General features: G+C 32.4%; 1 protein-coding gene across 2 annotated transcripts in view; it reads right to left on the minus strand.

Moving 5' to 3' along the window:
* The window catches only part of LOC130896680 (protein quaking-B-like), a 724732-nt gene that overhangs the window by 496580 nt on the left and 204430 nt on the right, over positions 1–23722 (minus strand). For both annotated transcript variants that reach the window (XM_057804936.1, XM_057804935.1), the window contains one exon: positions 10856–11091. In XM_057804936.1, coding sequence (XP_057660919.1) covers positions 10856–10928 — 73 coding nt within the window. In that variant the 5' untranslated portion in view covers positions 10929–11091. The remainder of the gene's footprint in view (positions 1–10855; positions 11092–23722) is intronic.

Here is a 23722-nt window from a genome sequence, read left to right on the forward strand (position 1 = left end):
TAAGTTCCACATTTATACAGAATCAAATTAAATTAGACAACATATCTTGAACTCAGTATTTTCTACTCAAATTTACTCGTAATAACTTTCTATGTGCCTTCACATAGTGACTATTTTTTTTAAATAGATTACGCTGTACATTGTTACATTTGTCAATCTTCGATAGAGATACTGGTAATAAAGAGTACAGAGCTCTTAACTAACTAATTAACTAATAAAACAAATTAGTAGTAGTAATAGAAGTAGTAATAAATTTTCACATAAAGCTTTAATATTCACCTTTTCTTCATATAATGATAGAATAGTAATGCAATCCGCAGACGTAATCAATAATTAATCCCAACAAAGAGCTATAAACCTACATAAATCCAGAGAATATATGTTTATATCTAGCAATCTGGGTGATCACTTGTCTGTGTATTCAAAAACTAAAAACGTTTTTAATGAAAATTATCGCACCTCTAGAGTATAATGTTTCAACCTTGTTGTAACACCAACAAAGCTTTGATACATTATCACCATTACCTATTATTATTTAGGGATAAACAGTATTTTGTGAAGTTTGAGTATGAAATTTCCGTATTGAATGCTGTTCGATATAGAGTCATGTAGATTTTGGACTAACTATTTTTTGTAAGTATCAAGTTTATTCTACTGTGAAATAATTCTAGAAGCACTACTGATAGAAACACTCCCTTCACTTAAGATTCTCATGCTATTTTATTGGTAACTGATCTTGTTTTTAAGAAATTTTGTCATTCATTCAGGGGCATACTTATGGTCTTCCCTAAATGAAGCGAGAGCGATCTCTAATTGTAACGATATATTTATTTTATCAAATGATTAGAGCACCCGTTTAAACTACAAAGTCATACTTGGTACACTTAAACGAGTGCTGTTATTTTGAAGTATTTCATTATATTTTGAAATGAAGTTATTCATAATCTTGCATGTCAAATTTTCACTTATAGCAGTGCAGATATAACAGGTAGAATAGAGAACATTAGTACATTACAACTTGAAATACGGTGAAGATAAAATTTAAACCAAAATGATTGAGACCATGAAAAAAAAAAGAAAATTTCCGATTATGAGATGATTTTTTAAGCTGATAAAGGAGAACATTCAAACCCTCAAAAAAATTTGGAGCTAAAAACAAAATAATTCTCTGACATCCCTTCTCTCTAAGGTGTTTCATAGATTATTGAATTTTTTTAAAAAATTTTAGAAAGTTTGGCTATTCATAATTAAAATCATGATTTTTTATGAACTATTTACATTATATTCTTTTGTTTTTAGGCAAATTAATGATTTCCAGGAAACAAAGATTCTAGAATGTGATGATACTTTGTAAAAGGAATCTTTAGCGGTCGGGGGAAAGTTATAGTTATTTATGCAAGTGTAAAATTTATTGCACGCGACGTGAATCTGTCTAAAGTGGCCGTTAGGCCAAGTTTGACAACACGAGTTGCATATAATATTTTTTCAACGTTCATGAAAAAAATATTTTATTTAGGTGTAGAAAAATGAGAAGGACAATTGAAGAGCAAAATATTTAATAATTAATTAACACTATCGGTTAACAATGAGAAATTTGGGGACTAGTTATTAGGAATGATTCAACTTATACATTATTTGTACCATTGATATTAAAAGTACATGTACAATTTTTCCAGCTTTCAATATTAATACTTAGTGAATTGTTTTTTAATTCTACTTCATTATTTGACTTCTCTAAATCTACTAGTACATTGTCATTTCCTTCAGCTTCATTTTGCAAAATTGAGTTTGATAGCAAGTTATTCCTCTACGTATTCTTTCGCTACTGTCGACGATTTCCATCCGCCGTATTGTTTGAGCTCTAGTATATCTGCTACAGTACCTTAAGAAGTGTTGTGGTTGTTCTCCTGAAGCAGTGAACTGTGTATAGCTCATGATTCTTTAAATTCGGAAATTTTGTAATTTTATACGGCATTTTAGCAAACGTATTTACACCAAGAACTTGGATAATGTACTTTTCATTACTTTTTATTTCGGTAATTGATATAAAAACGTTTATGTGAAATATTTAACTGGGACATAATTTCGAGTTTTTACGGTATATATCGATCAAATTTAATCCTTCTTCAACCTCACCTCTAATGACAAAACTTCATTCCTTGTCAGTTTCTGAACGTGGCACTATTACAATTAATATTGAGCCAAATTCTTCTATGTCTTCAATACTCAATTTTTGTAGTTCATCTCTACGACATGCCCCTGCGATGCCAATTATTGTAGCGACCTTGTAAGTTAAAAATGTCTTACAAAAGCTGAACAATAATTAATGACTTGCTTTTTTCAACAAATACTGGGAGCTTCTTTTAGAAATTGATAAATGTGTCCCCTATTAAATAGTTTTGACTTTTTTGACAGAAATCCTCCAGAGGTTTTGATAATTCTTAATATTAGTATCTTCTTTTGTAGAAAGGCAAGCTCTCATCATTGTGTACTCAGACCAAAGTGGTGAGGGTTTAATATCTTTCGATAATTTTTTCGACATTTTTTAAAACGATTATAACGAATTCCATATATTTTTGACGGTATTTCAATAACTTTTGATGAGGTCACAACAAATTCTTCTTCATCATTATCATCTATTTTTCCAATAATATAATGCAGAATTGGATTATACAAATCATAGTAGTCGTGATCGCGTATGATTGAGGCATTTACTTTTTTGTTTATAAATTGTAATCATATGGCATTTTAGAGAAAAATATATTTTCTAGTAATTTCGTAATTCAATACATAATGAATATGATTGATAATAAAATAAAAACCGCAATTCTTTGAAACGTATTACAATCTTTTTTTTTTGATCACAAATCTCTGTACTATAATGACAGATGAGTGCAATAAATATTCATTGCACTAGTGCAATAAAGAACCACACACAGTGAACACATCCGAATAGTGAAAAGTAAGCCAAATGGTGTACTTGAATAAATTAGATGATAATGATAGTGAATAGTTTAGTGTGTAATTAAATTACGTAAAGAAGATACACCGTGAACATAAACCCAACCGTTTTGTGATTAAAAACTGTTCAAATAGACATGAACATTACATTATTACCTCGTATAAAGTGCTCACGTTTTTGAGACAACTAAGAAATTCTTATACCATGATCATTTAATGTAACGATTCGTTAAAATAATGTGGGTTGCTTTCCTTCGTTCAGGTAAAGCAGCATTTTTAGAAATACTCTCTAAAAGATTTATTATTTTCAGTTAATCTTTCTCATGCCACTCCAATACCCAAGAACAATAGTAGATGGATTTGAATTTGAACGCCCACATCATTGGGGTTGACCCAAGCTGTTCGATACTTAAATAAGTTTTTGTGGCTTGGCGTTTTTATGGTGGAGCACAAAGCCCGTATTACTGAAATTTGAATTTCCTTCTCTCATTTGACAATTTATTGTTGATATTATAGGACTGAATCGGCCATTTGACAAGGCTGCAGAATTTCAAATTATATTATTCCAAACACATACACGTAGGAGCTTAATGGTCGTCACCTGGCTTTGTCTACCTTTGTGTCACACCATATTTCGACCACGATCGTTTGCGTTAAACATGCTTCAGAGATATCTTGACAGTTCAATACCGAAACATCAGTTGCAACATTTCATCGGTTTTTTACTATCGAATTTCCACTACGAAAATATCAAACAAATCAGGACACGATGCGATATGTTACAGCATTACCATCGTAAATAACACAAATTTCTCTACATGTCTGTGAAGGCGTCAATATTTATCCACACATTTCCTCCATTTTCTAATAGTATCATGATTTAACTGAAACAATGAGTTAATAGTAAACCTATCTTCACAATAACGTAGTCTTCCTCTTCTTATCCATATACCAAAAGCTATTAAATATGTAAAACAAAAATCATCGATTTCTAGCCGGCGAGTAACTCTCAAGACTTGCCTTCCTCGACTACTTTGCAAGGATTTTTCACGTTCTTATATATCAAAAATTCTAGACAGGTCAATTTACCAGTTTTGTCCACATAACTTATTTGCTTTCTTTTTCCATGGAATTGTACAACTAATCGAATATATTTTCTTCGCCAACTAATAATTATGTTTTTTTTACTATTAGTCCGGGAGCGGTCAATGCAATGGATTGAACATTGGTATTCCAATGTACTTTGAGCCGCTGAATCCAAATATGCCCTGCGTTTTTGCGAAAAACTAGACGTTTTTTTTTAAATCACAATTGTTCAAACAAATTATAAACAAAGATTTCTTGCGGTTCGGACAATTGTTTTATGCAAATATGGTTAATTTTAAGAAGAAAAGGTCTCTTGCAATTGTTAGAAATAGACGGTTTTTACTAACTTTCTATGTTAATAACTCTTGACGAACTGCACTATGTTTAAAAATTGAAAAATCGTACTTATTATATCCATTGAAATATTCTCAAATCATGGGAAAGAATATATTTTTCGAAATTTTTTTTAATAAATATTTAATGTACATTAAAATTTTATATCACAGTTATTATTACATGATTAAGCACACACCTGATGTTTTCATTTACCAACGTTGATATCGAATTTTTATTATTTCATATTAATGACTAAATATCTAAATAGAAAAACTAACGTTTCCATTCCATTTTCTCAATTGGCTTAATTAATTTATAAAGTAGCAACAATAAATTCAATTTGTAATGTAACAACTAAAAGTTATTGAAAAATATATATGACACCAGTACTTCATTTTATGTAGAAAGCTATTACATTTTGTTTAAATGTTTTCAGTTACAATAATTCAGGTTCTAATCTATTTGGTCGTGTAATTAGAGAGCTTATGTAGTGGAATGATTTTGTTTATGGTAGTGCCAAAGTTTTGTTGTTAATTTTTTTTGAGGCAGATAGTAAATTAGAGCGAGAATAGAGCCGCCTGCATTTGGTGCACTCTGATCGAGGATCGTCGCCACGCGATGCAACGTTGAGAAGGGGCTTAATTGTTAATCGCGGTAAGTGCCAAACACCAAATCTGCACTAATATCGAAGTATACAAATTTGTAGAGTAAGGTTCAAAGAACAAATACGATTTTTTCAATTTAACAAATGTTCAGTTGGTCAAAAGTTATTAATATCGAAAGTTAGTCAAAAATTTTTAAAACTCTTAAAAACTTTCTTATCTTATCTTCTTATAATGGAGCATATTTGCATAAAAAAATTATCCGAACCGAAAAAACCATTTGTTCATCATTTGTTTAAACAATTGCGATTTAAACAAAGAGTACCAGTTTTTCGCAAAAAGGAGCATATTTGGATTCATTGGCTCAATATAAGAATGTTTTATCCTTAGCCATATAATTGCATACGACAACATTGACCGTTCCCGGACTAACATAAATTTCATAATTACACACATCATTGTTTGGCTTATTTCAGTATATCAGTTCTAAATTAATTTTTGCATTTTATAAAAAATATGTACGAACTTTCTTTCGAATGAAATTTTAGGAACTATTTGAATAAATTGGTACCAAGTACTTCTCATATTCAAATTTTCAATAATTTTTTTTTATATTTATCAATAACGGTTTATCTTGAACACATCTCAACCGAATTATATATGATTTGTATGTAGACATACAAAAATATTCGCTACATTTTTTTCTCTTATAATACAATTTTTTTGACTACTGGTACATCTTATTTTAATTGTTAAAAGTAAACGACTCTTATTAGAAGAAATTAGTTTCACAACAATCCAATGTCTCGGACTGATCAATCTATTCGTGTAAGAGAATGACGAGAAAAAAATGTACTGTTGTGCTTTGTAAATATATCACGTATACATACAAATTATCACCACTGAGTTTGGAACCGTTGATGATATTCACACTGAATACACTGTTTACACCACCACTACACCAACACTCACAATTAAACCGTCAGAGACTTCAGGTAAACCTTTACCTGAAGAAGGTAACTTGGCTATCGAAACGCGCGTCAAACAGTATTATTATGATTGTTGGCTTTGTGGTCGTGTGAATAGTTGATTTAGTACATATTCTTAGATTTGAACTGAAATATAGTATAGAACAATACATATTGTGAACCATCTTTATACATTTGGGCAGAATTTCAGTAAACTCATTTTTTCATATCATGTCAGCTTTCTTTGTAAACAAACTAATTCATTCTAATCAATATTTAAACTACTGGTGATTTTAATTAATTCTAAACTTCTCTTTAGCTTTACTCTGCTAATTTCGGACCGGCCTGTCTCTTCGAATCCGAAACTTTATACTTTATCTGCTTTCCATATCTAATTTATTACATTTTGCGCCATTACGATTATTGCTGTTATTGGGCTAATTGAAAAATACTCCTGAGCGAGTTCCAGTAATGGAGGCTCCGAACACAGCAGCTAATCCAACCTTCAAGCTTTAAGTGATTGATTCATCTCTGAACTCCAATAACCCGCCGCCATCACAGCTAGAAATCTATTCTGTTTTCCAACTCACAGCAACTTTACCCAACCGGTACAACATTGGAATGGAACGTGAAGGTAATAACATAATTCAATCGACATCACCGAGATAGTTATTGAAACTTAATTAATGCATTTCGGTCGATGTGTGCAGAATTCTCCGGTTCAATTTATCTAATAATGGTTCGAGCTAATTTAGGAAATAATCTTTTTGAATATGAAACTTATAAATACATAAATCCTTCTCATTACGAAAACGATATTATTTTCTCGATGAATTGTTATTAATATAATAGTATATGAATATTAATAAATAGTACAGGTAAAAATACACTTCAAAAGATTTTGAACACAAGAATAGAGAAACAGTTATTGAGAGTTGTCCACTGAAAATCAACACGGTAAATATCCTAAATAACCAAAATAAATTAGTGTTATCAAATGGAATACAAAACAAAAGGATAAATCCTCAATCCAAATCAGAGAAGAAAAAAAAATATAACAAAATGGATATAAAAAAATACCGGGACATAATATGAGGTAGAAATAACCGGAGTAATTGAGTAAATTATGAAAATGGGAAAAAGGAAAAATAAATGCCAATAATGCCCATTTTATTTAAAAGTGTCATAAAGATTGAGAAAAAAGAGGGTCATCGAATAATAATAAGTACAATTAAAATTAACATAGATGAAATAAAAATTAACTTAATGAATTCTATAAATATATGTCTATAAAAATAAACGTTGAACGAGGGTTGCAACTTAAGTTTTGAGATATGGCAACATTGATGTGAAGATGTCAAATCTGAAATTCGCATCATGGATTGTGAAAGTGAAAAGGTTATTTGCATTGGATACCGCATAATATAAAAACCGCTCAAAAGAGATCGTGTCGATTAATACAAAAAAATGCTAAAAAAATGTAATCGCGTTGCTTTAAAAGACATCTGGACCCGAAACTAAGCAACAACGGACTGTATGGGTCTTTCAAGACGAGCCAAATCCAACAAAAGTTGTTCACGTACGAAGTACCTCGAAACAAATGATCACCCATTTTTTTGAAGTAACTGGACATGTCACCACCGTTTCCTTAGAATAGCGAAAGAACGGTGAATCTGTATAGAATACCAGCATCAGTTTTCCAGAAATGTTTGAAAAAATCAGGGAAACCAATCGCATTCTCCACCATGACTATGCGAGCTCTCACACATCAGTTCTAACAAAAACGTTTTTGAACAGTAAAAACATTAAATTGATGGGTCAACCGCTGTATGGTCTTCTTTGACACCCAATTATTTCTTCTTATTTCCGCAGATCAAAAATTCATTGCGAGGTCAACGTTTTTCTACACCTAAAGAAACAGTTGATGTGTTGAAACCTCATGTTTTGGAGGAATGGGAAAATGCTTCGATAATTGGTCCAAACGTATACAAAAGTTTTTTGATCTCATTGGAGAATATTTTGAAAAACAATAGAGCCACATCCAATTATAAATATTTGTTTTTATTTTTCTATCTCAAAATTTGAGTAGCAAACTTCGTATGACATATTATGAACACAATACAAATGTATAACTTTGTATTATTCTAAAAATTCAACAGGAAACTACGAAGCTAACTAAATGGGCAAGAGGATGGACTAGTAATAGTTATGTGATAATGGAATAGGAAAGCAGGTGACGATTGAAACAAGAGAGTGGATCGAAATATTGAAGAGATAGAACATAAATGAAATTAATCTGCAGTGATTGTATGAGAAATAAAATTTTATTGCGAACAATAGGAACGCCAGAAGTCTGATGGACTATATTTTATGAGCTAAATATTTAATGAAAATAATACAAAATTTAAAACAATGAAACATATAGAAGTAAAAATCATTCATGAATTATTAGTACTATTAGGAGTAAATCTTGGAAACGATTAAAGAAAGCTTTGAATTGCAGAAGAGAAATTTGGAAAGAAGAAAAATATAAAAAAAAGGTCATGAACGGAGGAAAGAAGATACTATAATTTGAAGAAAACATAATAGATGTATATGTGGAAAAAGTAAGTAGGAATGTGAAGATAATGAATACATGGACCAAAAAAAATTAATTGAAGGCGAAGGAAACTATATAAATAAAAGATGAGAAATGGAAACTGAAATAAAAAAAAGTGTAGAGAAACTATACGGAAAATTAGAAAATACCTAGATCTTATATGGGTATATAGAAAATAGAAAGGTCAAGAGTGCAAACAAACTGAATGCCAAATATCAGAATAGCTTATAATTTGAAGAGAAACAGAGGACAGTTCAATCTCGTTACATTTCATACTTAACATAGACAAAATGGTGAAGTTTATTTATATAGAAGCACAGATCCTGAAACTATGTTTAGAAATTTGTTGCACCCTACCACATCCACTTATCAATATTTATGCACCGGGTCGCCTACATTCTTCTCTAATTACTTTGATGTTTAGTATATAAGTAGTATAAGTAAACATTAATGACTATCTTCTTCTTTAGTTCGGCAATTGCAAACTTACATATCATGGCAACGTTGCTATGCATCTATTGTTGTTTTTGTGTTGAGAATTTTGGAGATTCCATCAAAGGCATTTGTCCAGCACGAAGCGGTTTTTAGTAATAATTCCTATCACTTCTGAACTGGAATAAGAATGAATATGACACCAATGTGTGATTGGCAAGGTGGGCGACGATCCAAATCCCTTTAGTCTTTAACCGACACCAGACTGTTATCTCCCAACACGAGCGCCAACGTCTTTCAACATTGGTGTCAACCCTATTTAGTTTATCGACACATAAGACGAATGCTGTTGTCCCCAACACCGGCTCCAATATGTAGATTTTTTAAATTTATTTCCATTGCGGATTGATTTGATCGACTGATATTATTCATTTTCGTAATCGTAAAGCGTTTATTATTAATAAAACAGAAATAATTTTTTTGGCATATATTTTAGCATTTCAAAGCCATTAGTCTTAGTTTTATAAGGAGTGGTCTATTCTACTGTTGAGTCATTTTTTTGGTAAAAAAATCAAACAAGAAATTTATAATTAACAGTAGAGAAAATACATCCTTAAATTCGTTAAAATAATAATTTATTTGAAATTAACCTATCAATATTCAGTGTTAGATCCTTTGGCTTTAATGAGAGATTCCAATTGCTTCTTTAAGGATCAAGTAAGTTTCTTACTCGATCTTGTTCGATGCTATCCCATTCTTCAGTGAGTGCCATTTTGAGGTCTGATTTTGTGGCTGGTGCAGGATGTCTAGTTTGAAATTTTATCTTCTCTTATGTGTGAGCCACGCGCTGGCCAATCCATAGCACCAATTGCGATATCATGTAAAAACTGCCGTACAGGAACTTGCAGTATCACCTGCATTGCATGAAATATTCGCCGAAGAAACTGCCGTAGGCAACGACTTGATCCCCTAAAATTTCTTCCATGGATTGGTTCGCCGTTAATTCCCCGCTCCATCGTCGGTTTCAATAAAGACCAATCTGCTTTCGTCTTAGAAGAGAGCGGAGCTCCATCGTCCGTCAGTCCAATTGAAGCATTCTCTGGCAAATCGTCGATAAGTCCAGTAGCTGGACTTTTTGGCTAGTTCAGCTGCCTCTTGTCTTCTTCTAACTATCCAGCTACTCATTGTGACTTGAATCGTTCATATTTCTCAGATGTGCACCTTTTCTTCCGGAACCGCATCTGCGATTAAAGTTACCAATCTCTATGTAACCACTACAAACTCTGGAAACAGCAGACTCATATTCAACGCACTGGCCACTTCTCGTTGACTATGGCCTTGTCGCAAAAGGGCGAACATTTGAGCAGCTTTATTACTTGTTGTGTCCATTTTCAGGTTAAATTCTTGTTCTTTGTTAACGGAGATCTGTATCGGATGACGTTTGATCGTTAGCTGATATTGGCGGGTCAGGTATTGTATACAAGCATGAAAAGGGTTATTATTGATCATAACATATTGTAGACTGTAAGAGTGAGAAACATCACAATTTTTCATGTCATTTTGAAGCTAATTGCATGTTGCATGTTCAGTTATTTTTGCCAGTGACTTGCGATTGCATATGTGTCGCCTAAGTTCACTTTTTTTGCTCACAAGTATATTATATGTTAAAATGGTCAAAAATAAGACGTAACAAAAGGCAGCTGAAAGGTAGTAAATTAGCATAATATAACCAATATTCCATCATATTTCTAAATTTTACATATCGTTTCACAAGTGTTGATTTCGAATATATTTTTTTATATGGTTTGAAAATGAATAAAACCCATTGCGGTTCATTTTACCCTGAATTAATAGATTATTAAAATACTCACTCGAATGATGCGTTTGATTAGCCTGCATAGCACCAGATGCTTTATCCCTACCCATTTCCTCGTCAGATTTCATGTGAACAATAGAAAGTTCGAAATCGCGATCCACTTTGAAATTTTTGTGTCTCTTGTAACACTTTCAGTAGAATAAGAGAAGAAAGACGAATGGATATCGTTCCAATCGATTTATTCACGCGAGAATTTAAAAAATCAATTGATATACTCGTTAATGATGGAACCTGCAAAAAGGAGAAATATGATAATTAAAGTTGCGTTGCACAAAGATACGATAGAAATTTTATTGGGACACATTATTTAATTCAAATCTAATATTGTTCATGAAGTAATGTAACTTGCTAATATTCTGTTTTCCCTTAGGGCTGCAAAAAAATATGGAATGAAAGTTTTCTAAAATAATTTATCTGCGTAAGTGATTTCTACATTCAAAACTTTGTTACAGTGATTTTGAAACAAACAAAAGATACATAAGTTAAATGAATGACTCTTGCAAAATCCATTACAATACAAAAATCATATTAATTATCTTTTCTGAAAAACCTTGGAACGTTAAGGAACTTCAGGACTCTCTTGCTTTATTTCGGGCAGTTTCCTTGAGGTTAAGTTTTAGATTTAACTGATGATATTTTATGCAGTCTATGTCTACAGTGAGTGAGGGTGTGCGTCACAGACATAGGAACGTGACAACCATGTGTAAGTTCTGTAGTATATGCTGAATCTTCTTATTTTTGCAGCATCTCTACTACTTACAGTGATTTGTAAAAATTGTAAAAAATTCAGCTGTGGGGATCGCTATACTTTTTTAAAAATGGGTATAATTAAGAATCATTTCATAACTGAGTGACTCAAGACCGTAACTTACGTTATGGTTTGTAGAAAATCCTTGTACGAGGTCTGGATATTAAATTACGAGACTGCGCGTCTAGAAGGGTTAAGTAAAAAATGAGAATTGCGTTGGGTATCTAGATATCTTGTCCATGCACGTCCCAAAAGAGGTTTCCGTCATTATTATAGTATTTGTGTAGTTTGAAACGAACGTGTTATTTTCTCGTGCCAAAAACCATGTGTGACGAAAACCAGGAGCAAAGTATCAATCTCAAATTTTTTGTTAAATTGAAAAAAACTCCGACTGAGTACTATGAATTGTTGCAAAAGGCATATGGGGACAATTCTCTATCTTGTACGCGTGCGTGTTTTTAAGTGGTGTGAGCTTTTTAGTAAGTGCCGAGTATGTAAATAAAAATTCGATGCAATGTTGATCATTTGTTTCGACATTGACGGTATGGAGATGACTGAATGGGTTACAGAGGGCCAGACTGTCAATCAGACTTACCATTTGTCAGTTTTGGCTCCACTGCGAGAATGAGTTCGTAAAAAACGACCCAATTTTGCACCATGGCAACGCACCTGTCTATAACACGCTATCTGTGAAGCAGTATTTGGCCAGTAACCGCATTCCAGAGGTCAAACACCCGCCATACTCACTAGATTTGGCACAGTGCGACATTTTTGTTTCCAAAGATGAAAATTGCCTTGAAAGGGACTCGATTTGAGTCGATAGAAGCGGTAAAGCAAAAAACAGCAGAGCTCCTAAAGGCTCTCACCAAAGAAGACTTCCAGCACTGCTTCGACCAATGGAAAATGTGTACCCAGGAGATGGGAGTACATTGAAGGGGATCATCCGAATGTAGAATAATTTTCGTGATAAAACCCTTTTTCGTCACCAGTCTCTTTATTTAATAGCCAGACCTCGTATAACCATCCCAATAGGTGGTAACTGGTAATAATAGAGTACAGGATCTCTCTATAACATTATGAAAAAGATAGGTTTACTTTTTATCCAGTGATGATGGTATGTCTTATCTGGAGACCGCAGAATGAAATTTTATGTAACCACAATGCAAAGTTTTTGGTCTTTTCCAATGAAGCCACGTTTATGTTAAATAATACACTTGATCGTCACAATAGTAGCATTCAGCGTACGTAACGCATAGCGCTACTAGTACTTTTCGCTTGGAACGTTGATAGACGAGATTTGATGAGTTTGGCGTGTAGATCAGCTCCTAGTTTTCGTCTTGTTGTGCTCTTTTCAACGTTCATGTTTGTCTTGATAGCCATTAAAGATGCATCTTCCATTTGATTTTCACGCAAAGTTCAAATTAGGCTGTATTACGTTTATTGTGTGTAAAAAAAATTCCTCCAGTGGACAATCATTCCAAACTGTGTTAGGTGTATGGGAAAAAGTGTGTGCAACATGTGCGCAAATGGTGTAGAGAATTTAAAGACAAAAATACAGATTTGGATAGGATACTATCTAAAACCACCTTACAGCTAAGACTTGGCCTCCAGTGATCATCATCTCTTCCCTGAATTAAAGAAACAATTGGTATAGACGCATATAACAACCGACGAAAAGCTCAAAAAAGAGGTTTTAAGCTATCGTCGCGGTACGGAGGCAGACTCAGGCATAAAGAAGATGATACACGGCACGCAAAAATGTATTTATATGATCGGCGATTATGTCGAAAAATAAAGGTTGAGTATAAGTTATTCAAAATATTTTAGAATATAAGATAACCTAACCTAAAAATATATTGCTTCATTCATCAATAAAAATGATTTATCATTTATCAAATGGTACATGCAAAGTTAAAGCTTAAATTTGGAGCTGAAGCCTCACAGCAAGAAATCAGTTTCCACATTGTAGCCGTGTAGAGAAGGTATTTCATAACGTTATTCTTCTTTTCCATTCATGTTCCCATTTCGTTATAACTGTGTTCTACGAATTTGGGAAGCTTTCCTAGTCGGATTGACTATAAAAGCTGAGGAGAGAAATTGATAGAATAAATGTTATATTTGACTATGAAACAGAATTTTATTGTTAATACCGAAATTCATACAAAAAAATATGCGAAGTATCTACTAATAAAAAAAATTTTCCCATTTTCTCCAAAGTGTGTATGCTAAACAGTCATATACCTACCTAATACACAACTAAATTGTTCAAATAGAAGTATACACAAGTGTTGAATAGTCGAATTTATGTGTAAATATATGCATTGATGAGTTTACTTTACCCGAATTCCTCAACGTTATTTGATCGTGGTAAGGCTAATATCTCTCCGTATACAGGTTTACATTGAGTTCGGGATATTTGGTTCCTTCTCATTAGTATAAAAACAAATTAACAAGAAGAAATTTAATCTGGAAATTTTTCAACGAAAATGAATCGTCATGTGAGTATTATGATTTATATTTCTTATCATACTTTTCTGAAAACACATTGTGTTCATCTGTTTTTACAAATATGTAACGGTGGCATTTTCAGGACAGCGCACAGAAAATTTTTCCCGATCTCCGATTTTTTCTTTGTGCGCTAAATAAAAAAATACAATTGTAATTAATTATAAGAAAAAACAATTATTTATTTATATCAAACACTTTTCTAGATACAAAATGATTGTTATATTTAGGAATCGTTGGTATTAAGAGGAACATTTATTGTACAATTTGTATTATTGCAGGAGTTTAGTCCTTCCAGTATTTCATTCTTCAAAACTAAAGATGTTGATGCAGATAGTTCGCAGATGTTTGGATTTTTCGGATGGAATATCAAAGACCTTGTCTTTTGCGAGTAAGAAGGGTTGAACAATTGTGATACTTCTAGTTTACTTTGTATGGATTCTTCTATGTATCCTTCTGCTATGTTGGAAGAACGCCATTCTTCATGACTTTACAGAGTGAGCAAATCACAGTGCCACTTTCTACCAACATGGTGGTCAAAGAACGCCTTTGACCATGTCCGGTATATTCTGTGGGATTTTTCAGTTTCAGGTATTTTACAACAAATTTCCGGACAGCGCTGATTGTATGACAACCAACATGTTGAGTGTGATACCTATTTTCATATTTTCAGGCAATAGATCTACATATTTACGGTGAAGTGCACAGGGCTCGAATGTACATCTTTCATTGGTAATGGTAAAACTTCTTTTATCTGGCAAAAACACAACAATAAAGCGCCATTATATCTTCCACATCGTCAAAACTCAAACGTATTAAATCATCTCTACGATACGCACCAAAGATCCCAAACATTAAAATGATTTTTGCCAGAAGATTTTATTCATTTGTTCTGCTGTACCCTTAACATTTTAGGTATATCCCATAGTCTGACGCTGCAAAAAAGAAATAGTAGAAATACTAAACAACTTTTGCTAAACATCTTTTGAGCTTTGCGACCCGATTCTATGATGTAGAAGATTTCATATTCTTTGCTTTTTCGACAAATTAAACTATAATCGCTTACAGAACATTTTTGAGATCTCTCAATTCTATATAATATTGATACTCGTATCCTAATGGAATAAACTGTTCCTATATTTTATAATCTGTATCACTTTCGATGATTTTATTTTCATAATTTTTATTAGAAACTATACAAATGAGTTCTCAATCATTAGTAAATGAAATACATTAAGAGTCCTGAAATCAAGACGATTTATCAGAAAAAATGGGTATAAGCAAGACATTTAGCAAGAATAACTGAGAATAGATGAACCACACCGATAACGCAAAGGTACCGACGTAATATAAAAAGAACCAGAAGAAGTGTAAAACAGTTTACCTTCAGTAGTAATAGGTAGGACCAGAGTATTTAGAATATGCATACATCTTTGCTATTAAATATGATTATTGTGGCAATATAATAACAATGTTTTGATATGTATTCCAAGGTTTCGATCAATTTCATCATCGATAATTGAAATTATGATCAAAATATGATAGTAATACAGGGCGTTTCCATTTTCTAATTATTAAGTCTAAACCACGTTTTTTCATTGATAATAATATTCTTTTTTGAAGCCCAAACATTCATCTGTGACAGAGAAAATTGGGAATTACTGAGAAAAAAGTCATGATAGAAGAGATATGAGGAATTTTTAGAATACATAAAAATCATATACATATGCATAAATGCATAATTCAAAACAGCTCACGTTATTAACAAATGTACATCAAAGTTGTTATACTTTCAAATTATTGGGTGGGTCTTTCTTATAACAAAATTTTTTCAGCCCACGTTTCCAAGATATCAACCTTAAAAGGTGATGATTAAAATTGAGCTTTTATTCTTCTCTTCTATTTCAGTTATTCTATAAACTTGAAATTCTATAATTTTCCCGAAATAGCTACGGGTTTTTTTCCAATATTCCAGTTATATTATACGGTAGTGAAATTAACAATTCCTACTTTATTTCATATCTAAAAATTTTTTTTGAAGTTGACGTCTTGTAGAATAAAATTATAACTTCAAATCTGTGTTTTATCTAAAAATATTTTGTATTCATTAATTTTTTTGCAGCCAATAGTTGCAGAGAAAAAAAAATAAACTACATAATTTATAATTGAGTTGAAAACAGTAGAGATATGGAAGGTGATATGATTCAAAATAAATATTGAAAATGACCACCAATTACAAAATTTCAAGTTTCTAGCTTTACTGAAATTTTAGAAAAAAAAGCTTGACTTCAGTCACCACCTTTTAAGGGTAATTCTCGGAAAGTTGTAGGCTGAAGAAATTTTGTTACAAGAAAGAACCTTCTCAATTCCATACGAGCAATTACCTCCTGAATTTTGTCGCATGAATTTAGAAACTCCCTGTACACAATTGAAAATATTAAGAAATTGAATTACATGAATTAATCGAGAATAATGATGATTCTCTGAATTTTATATGAAATATTATATGATTTGGAAAACCACCTAGCTTAATATTTATATCTATTTTTTTATTTTTCACATTGAGATCTGTCCAATGAACAATTAGGTTAATTTAGGTCCTTATAAGTGATGTCGAGCTTTCATAGGTTAAGTTATGTGGTTGACTTTTATAGAAATAGTTTTTTCAAAATTTAAAAGATAGGCATATGTTATTTAAATCGGCTTTCGTATCAATACATTGATAACTACATGTTGAAGATCTCATATAAGTAAAAATTGTAAACTTAATAGAGAAACTCTATTCGAATTATTAATTCTCATTTTCATTAATACATATTTTCCTCATAATAAAATGAAATGAAAATTATATTTAGATTTTGGGTTCCTTCCAATAAATAATGATGTTTCAAAAGACAATATTCCTAGTGCTAGGATCTAATTTCGGTCTTTATTATTATGATAAACAGCAACGCCGGATTAGAGACTTCGATTGGCAAAACGTTACACCGCTTCGATGAGATGCAAGAACATTGAAACCGGTCGAAACCTCCTCTTAGCAGTTATGAGCCATTAGGGATTTGTTTTCGACAGAAACATAGATAATCGTAACGTAATGTAATTTTATATTCGTCACGAGTGTAGCTTAGAGCATAGTTATTTCTCCGGTGTGTCATGTTTGAAAATTAACAAAATTTGAAACAAATTAGAACCTTTTGAGATTATATTTATATTATATATATGCATGAATAGTTGAGAAGGGACTACTGGTATAATATCACATTCTTTGATATTTCTATTCAGGTCAATTTGATCGAACTGATAGTTGCGGAAGTAATGCGGAGGCTAAAATGTTTGTGACCACTTTAATACAGATTTATCGTCAAAATGGATGTGACGAACATAATGTAGCGCTTCGAATTCTAATAAAAACTTAAAATTATGAGATTAAACTGACACAAACAAACGACCATCCATCAATTTATTATGGTAATGGTATTAGTTCCTGTTCAAACTTTGCTCTAATTTATACTTTTTATGAGCGACCCTTGTCGAAGACAAGCCAATCTAGATTAATTTCATTATTTTGGTCATTCCGTCGATGAAAACACGTTAGCATAAAAGGTGATAGATACCAAATACTGTTATTGTAATATAAATCGAGCATTCAAGGTGAGAGGAGAAACATGAATAATTTTTTGGTGATATTCCTACTTGATGACTAAGAACCTAAGTTTATACGCTATTATTAATAATTTTCAGTTCCAATATAATTCAGTTGGTAAATACTGAGAACCTTTTTCATCCTCCAATATGACAATCCGACTGTTACATTTTTCTTCAGATGTTTCCAGCTTCATTGATCAATTATTGTGTTACAGTAATCACTTTTGTTGAAGCTATTTCCAATATATGAAAAAATTTATTTGTCGATTTAACTTAACTCTAATCTAGTACAAAAGAGCAGAGTCTAATATTATTTTTTCATCATATAACAGAGGCTAAACTAATTAATTATATTAAATGTGTTTCTCCTGCAACAATTCTGGTAACAAAACTAATTCACACAATATTCATTCTTTTGATAGAACGAGGATAGGACAGGCATTATTCGCTACGATAATCTGGATATACAGCTCTTCCTCAATTGCTTGCTCCCTCTCGATTTTTCTCCTTCCACTTTGTTTTCCCTTCAAAGTGAAGAAGCCCTGGCTGCCGGTGAAGAAATTTTTTCTCCAAACTCCAACAAGCGAATACATACTCTGCGTCCTCGGACAATGTGCAGTATATACTGGCAACTTTCAGGGAACTCAACCTACAGAGTGATGCTATTCTCTGATACATCTCCTGTTTTCGTGTTGCGTCAACCCAGATGGAAATTTCATACATGTAATCACACATGAGACCACCGCCGAAAAGAAGGCTCTCCTTCTATGTTGTGGACCTCCTGAGTTCCGCAATATCCAAGATGAGATGTTCATCACTTCAGAAGCCTTTGCACTTACGACCTCCACCTGCTGGCAGCAATCATCACTCACAAGTATCGAATGAAATGTTGATACATTTATAGATTTCCTCGAGGACGGTATCAAAACTGAAGTTGAATAAAGCTTAATTTCGTGCGTAAGTGACTCTTGCCTCTCTATTACGTTCAAGGTATAATTTAATCAAATTATACTCAACGATAGAGATCATATAAAACAGGTATCACCAAAAGGTACGAGGGTTACTACTTAAGTCAAGTCTAGCATTGCCATCATAAGTTTGTCAATATTAAATATGAATGTACTCGTGTTATCATATGAGTGTCATTTGAGTTACAGATAATTGAAATATCTATCTTGATAAAAAAATGGAATTTTCGTACGATGTTTTTCTATGATATTCGACGTCGATTACACCAATAACAGTGTGCCGATCAAATCGACTTTTGGCGATGACGCATCTCGAGCCAGAGCCAGAGCTTTACTAGTTTTCCGAATTCAAAATCGGTTGTTGTGACGAAAACCTCGATGTTGTACGTAAACTAATATTGCAAGATCTTCGTGTGATATACCGTAAGATTTAGGCAAACTTGGCATTAGCTCCACTTTCAAACATTCAATATTGCATGAAAATTTGGCCATCAAGAAGATTTATTTGTAATATTAATATTTGTAATATTTGTAATAATTTTAAAATCACTTAAAAAAGCTCGCTGCTGATTGGTGTGAAGCAATGCTGGAAAAATTTAATCACGGGGCTCCAAAATACGTTTATTAGATCATGGATGTATGCATATGAACCTGAAACTAAACAACAATCGACTGCAGCAGAGAATAACTGGATAAATCGCGACCGTTGCATTACAGCAATGTAGAACGGTCAATTCTGAATGGTACCCCAGCATTTTTTACCAAAAGTGTTCGAAAACATAAAAAGGAAACGATCGCAGAAAAAGAATCATTCACTACTACGACAATGCGATCTCTCACAAATCAGTTTAAACAAAAACGTTTTTGAACAGTCAAAACATCGAATTGATGGTACATTTAGTTCTTGTCTGGCACCAATCGATTTCTTAGTCCCGCAGATGAAAACTAAGTTGCGAGGTCAATGTTTCTCTAGGCCTGAAAAGCGACTAGAACCTCAATCGGACTGGAAAAATGGTTTCGACAATTGTTTCATAACGCATATAAAAGAGTATTGATCTCAATTGAAAGTATCTTGGAAAACAATCCGATTATAAATATCTGTTTTTATTTTTCCATCTCAAAACTTAGGTAGCAACCCACGTATCTCTTATATATTCATAACAGATTCCTCGAGGAAGCTACTTAATTTATTTATTCATTTTTTCTTTCGCTTTGAAATGATTCAAACCAGAGCCCAATAGATCAAGAAAAATCCTATAGCAGGATTTAGGCCAATACCTTCTATAGATTCTAGAATCGGAGCCTACACAGACCTTAGAAATATATAAAAAAATGAGAACCAGATATTTAGTACCAAAAAAATACTTTTTAAAGCAGCTGAATTTAATCATTCCGTTAAGAAATTTGAACTCTCGATATCGATTAATAATTACCAGTATATCAAATTATTACGTGCTGCTGAAGGTTTTCTTTAACGTCAATCAGAAGCGTAGAGAAACTTCATCAAATGGATTCATATGCCGATACATGCTTGGAGAATGGTCGTGAGAACGACTTGAAATACAGAAGTTCCTAGAAAAAACCGTTCAAGAACTTAGACCGTCAAAAAAACAGAAAATGTGATGCAACATATTACAGGACTTGAAGCACCTTTTTTAGACGAGACCAATTAAAGAAGAATTTGCTCCTATTGCATTTAACGGTTGTCTTCTGAATGAGAGCTATAAAATGGTACAATAAATACTGGAAAACCATCTAGAAGCTAGTTTATATCTCAAATATTTTTAGTGGTAACAAAGATGGTACTGAATAATTATATTTGGACTACTGTGTTGTCACATTATAAGAAAAACTACTTTATAGTATTATTTAAATCATATAAGTCTGTCCCATGCGATACATTTGGGTTTTTGATACATATTATATGGACATTTCTTTCTTCCTATTAGCAAACCATAAAAAATAAAAACTGAAAGTACTAAAAAACTTCTCAACTCTCTATTATTGCCGAACTTTTGCAAAACTTCTGTTGAAAGTATGTAACAATAGACTGTGAAAAAATTTAAAACTTTACCTAGGCCTCATACGATACAGATTGAACTTCATATCAGGTAAATTCGTTTAATACATTGTGGTAATATTTCTTTGTTTCGTTTGATGGCACTAGTTTTCTAATTTAATTTTATGTATGCTACTTTTTTATGACAGCTATTCTATCTACTATTCCCGCGTTAGTTACTACTAGATCTTTCTTCTTGTACAAGAATTACACCCAAAAAACAGTCAAGATGCTGGTTCGCAAACGGCGAAGCTACTCAGACAAAGAAGGTTCCATCGACTGAAAAAGTGATTTGGGACGTTTGTTGAGATAGTCGTAGGATTGTGTTCATCGACCATCTCCAAGATGGTAAAGCAATCAGGAGAATGTGGCGCATAATTTCGTTTCAAATTAAGACACTGCAAAAAACGAACACATTTCAGGAAAAATAAATTGCTTTTCCATCAAAACATCGCACCTCCTCACACTTCGGAGATCGCCATAACTGGAATTCATGAATTGCACTTCGAATTATTTGATCATCTCACCAGATCTGGTCCCCGGTGACATTTTTCTGTTTTCTGACCTTGAATTTGCATTTGCAGGAGAGAGAATTTCATCAGACGAGAACGTTAATGCTGCGTTAACGCGACAACTATTATTTAAAAGGGTTCAAAAGGTTAGAGTTTCGTTGAAAAACATGTATAAACTCAAAAGGAGACTATTTTGGATTAAATGATCGTTGACCAAAAATGTCTTGTTTATTTTTCAGGTCGAAAACTTTTCAGTCAATCCTCGTATTCAGTAATTGATATTAAATAGTAGAATCGTGTTGTAGGATAGGTACATTGAATTTTATTTGAGTATTTACGAGGTATGGCTATTAAAGAATGAGATATAAAACATTTTATTTTGTTATTATGTATATTTATTCACTATTACCTTCAATATACCCCCTTATCTATGCATTTCTTCCATTTTTCGGAGCAGTGCAGGTCTTTTTCTATCACTTCCTTCAGATCACGCAACCGCTTTCTATTTTACAGCTTCAACAGACTCAAATTTGTTCTTTTTAATGCGATTTGATTCGTCTTACGTTATTATTTCTTCTAATACGTTTGAGTCATTTTAACCGCATTCAAAGTGTCAATACAAATATTTATTCAGCTTCTTGTTGCTCAGTTGTTAAGGTTTTAAGCATCAGTTTTGCACACACTTTGTTCATGTTAAAATTACCGCCCACATTTTTTGTCAATTTTCATAGATCCAGCAAACGCACGAATACTTAAAAGACGGTCAGATTGAATAATATTATCGATTTATTCAATATTTCGATATCAGTTTTAGAGTTAGAGGGCCATCCGAACGTGAATCATCTCCAACATTTTTTTGGCCATCTTAGAAACATTCAAATCACTTAAAAATGCTACAAACATACATTGTAAATTACTTGTTTCAATAAATTATAAGTTTGAGTTGCAGTTTTTCCAAGTTTCAAGTGAAATTTCTCAACAATCCGGTCTTCATCTATACAAACAAAGGCAACGGCTACACTGGTTTATCTACAGACATGAAAGATATTGGATTCGTATGCGTAGGCTTCAGGATAAATAGCTAACAATCGTTAACCTTCGGCGTATGCGCTAGTGTCGTTACTTAATAGCACACCTCTATTAGCTTTTTCGGATATTTCTTTATCGTTCAATACCAATTTCTCACTTAATATACAGTTTACCTGTACATACTTCAACTAAGGCCAATTACCACATTATGAGAGTCTCCAGCATGGAACGTCTTTGTGGTATCACAAATCATTTTGCTTAAATAATTTATGATATTAAAGGAATACATTCACATGGTTTATAATAAATACTTGATCACAACTTCATTTTCACCTTTCTGGAATCTAATTTCGGTCCAGATTTTATCATTCTTGTTCTCTTTTCTTGTTATCCTTAGAAGTAGTACCTTAAATTTTAGTCTTAGATATCGATCAATTGCAATCGACTATAAAACACCATATTAAGAACCAAATCCACCAATCAAATCTCAATTTCTACGGTTAATCTATTATTCGTCACTGACTTAATGTATTATGTTCTGTTATTTCGCAAAGACTCTAAAAAACTCAGTATCAATCAAAACTCAGTTCAAAATCAACCGAAAATGACAATATCACATAAAACTGTTGAAAATTTTTAAATTGAATCATCGAATCAGTGATGGAAATTAAAGAACTCTCAAAACACTCAAAGTGGAAGCATGAAATGATAGTGGTACTTTATTTTTTCAAACCTATTTATCAGGAAATCTGTACTTAGGTATTCTTGAAGAGACTATCAAGATTTTTCAAAAGAACATTTTGTTTCCCACAATATTTTTGACAGTTGTTGAAAAAGGGATTGCCGATTATATGGACTGGCAGGAAGAATTAGTTGATAAACCATATTTAAATCACTTATAATCCTTTCTTTGGAAATTTTTTGAATACGTTGTTCACTGAAAACAAATTGCTTGTGTTATTGAAATATTTCTTGAAGGAAGATAAGCAACAGATAAAAAATTAAATACGAAGAATCATTACTATTCTTCAAGTTTTTGATCAGTGCAACTTACTCTTCTCACAAACTAAATAAGTAATAAATTCGATAATGCATAAAAATATTATTTTTTCAATTTCTTATCGAAACATGATGTGTAAGGTTGATTTTAGGAAAGAAATGAATGGCTCATTAGAATCAGTCGCATCGTCTTCAATGAAACAGTGTAAAATATTTATGTAACAATGAGCTGAAGTATATATTTGTCAGAGAAAGACACGCGACCGCATTTCCTGTACTCAGAGGTACATAACATGCTTAACGAATTACATTTGTAAAAGAGATACACCAACTTCAAATTTATTGCCAACCGGAAAGTTTCACTCACTGTAGTAGTAGAACTAATGTTTACGACTTA

Source organism: Diorhabda carinulata, chromosome 7 (assembly GCF_026250575.1).
Source record: "Diorhabda carinulata isolate Delta chromosome 7, icDioCari1.1, whole genome shotgun sequence".
NCBI lineage: Eukaryota > Metazoa > Arthropoda > Insecta > Coleoptera > Chrysomelidae > Diorhabda > Diorhabda carinulata.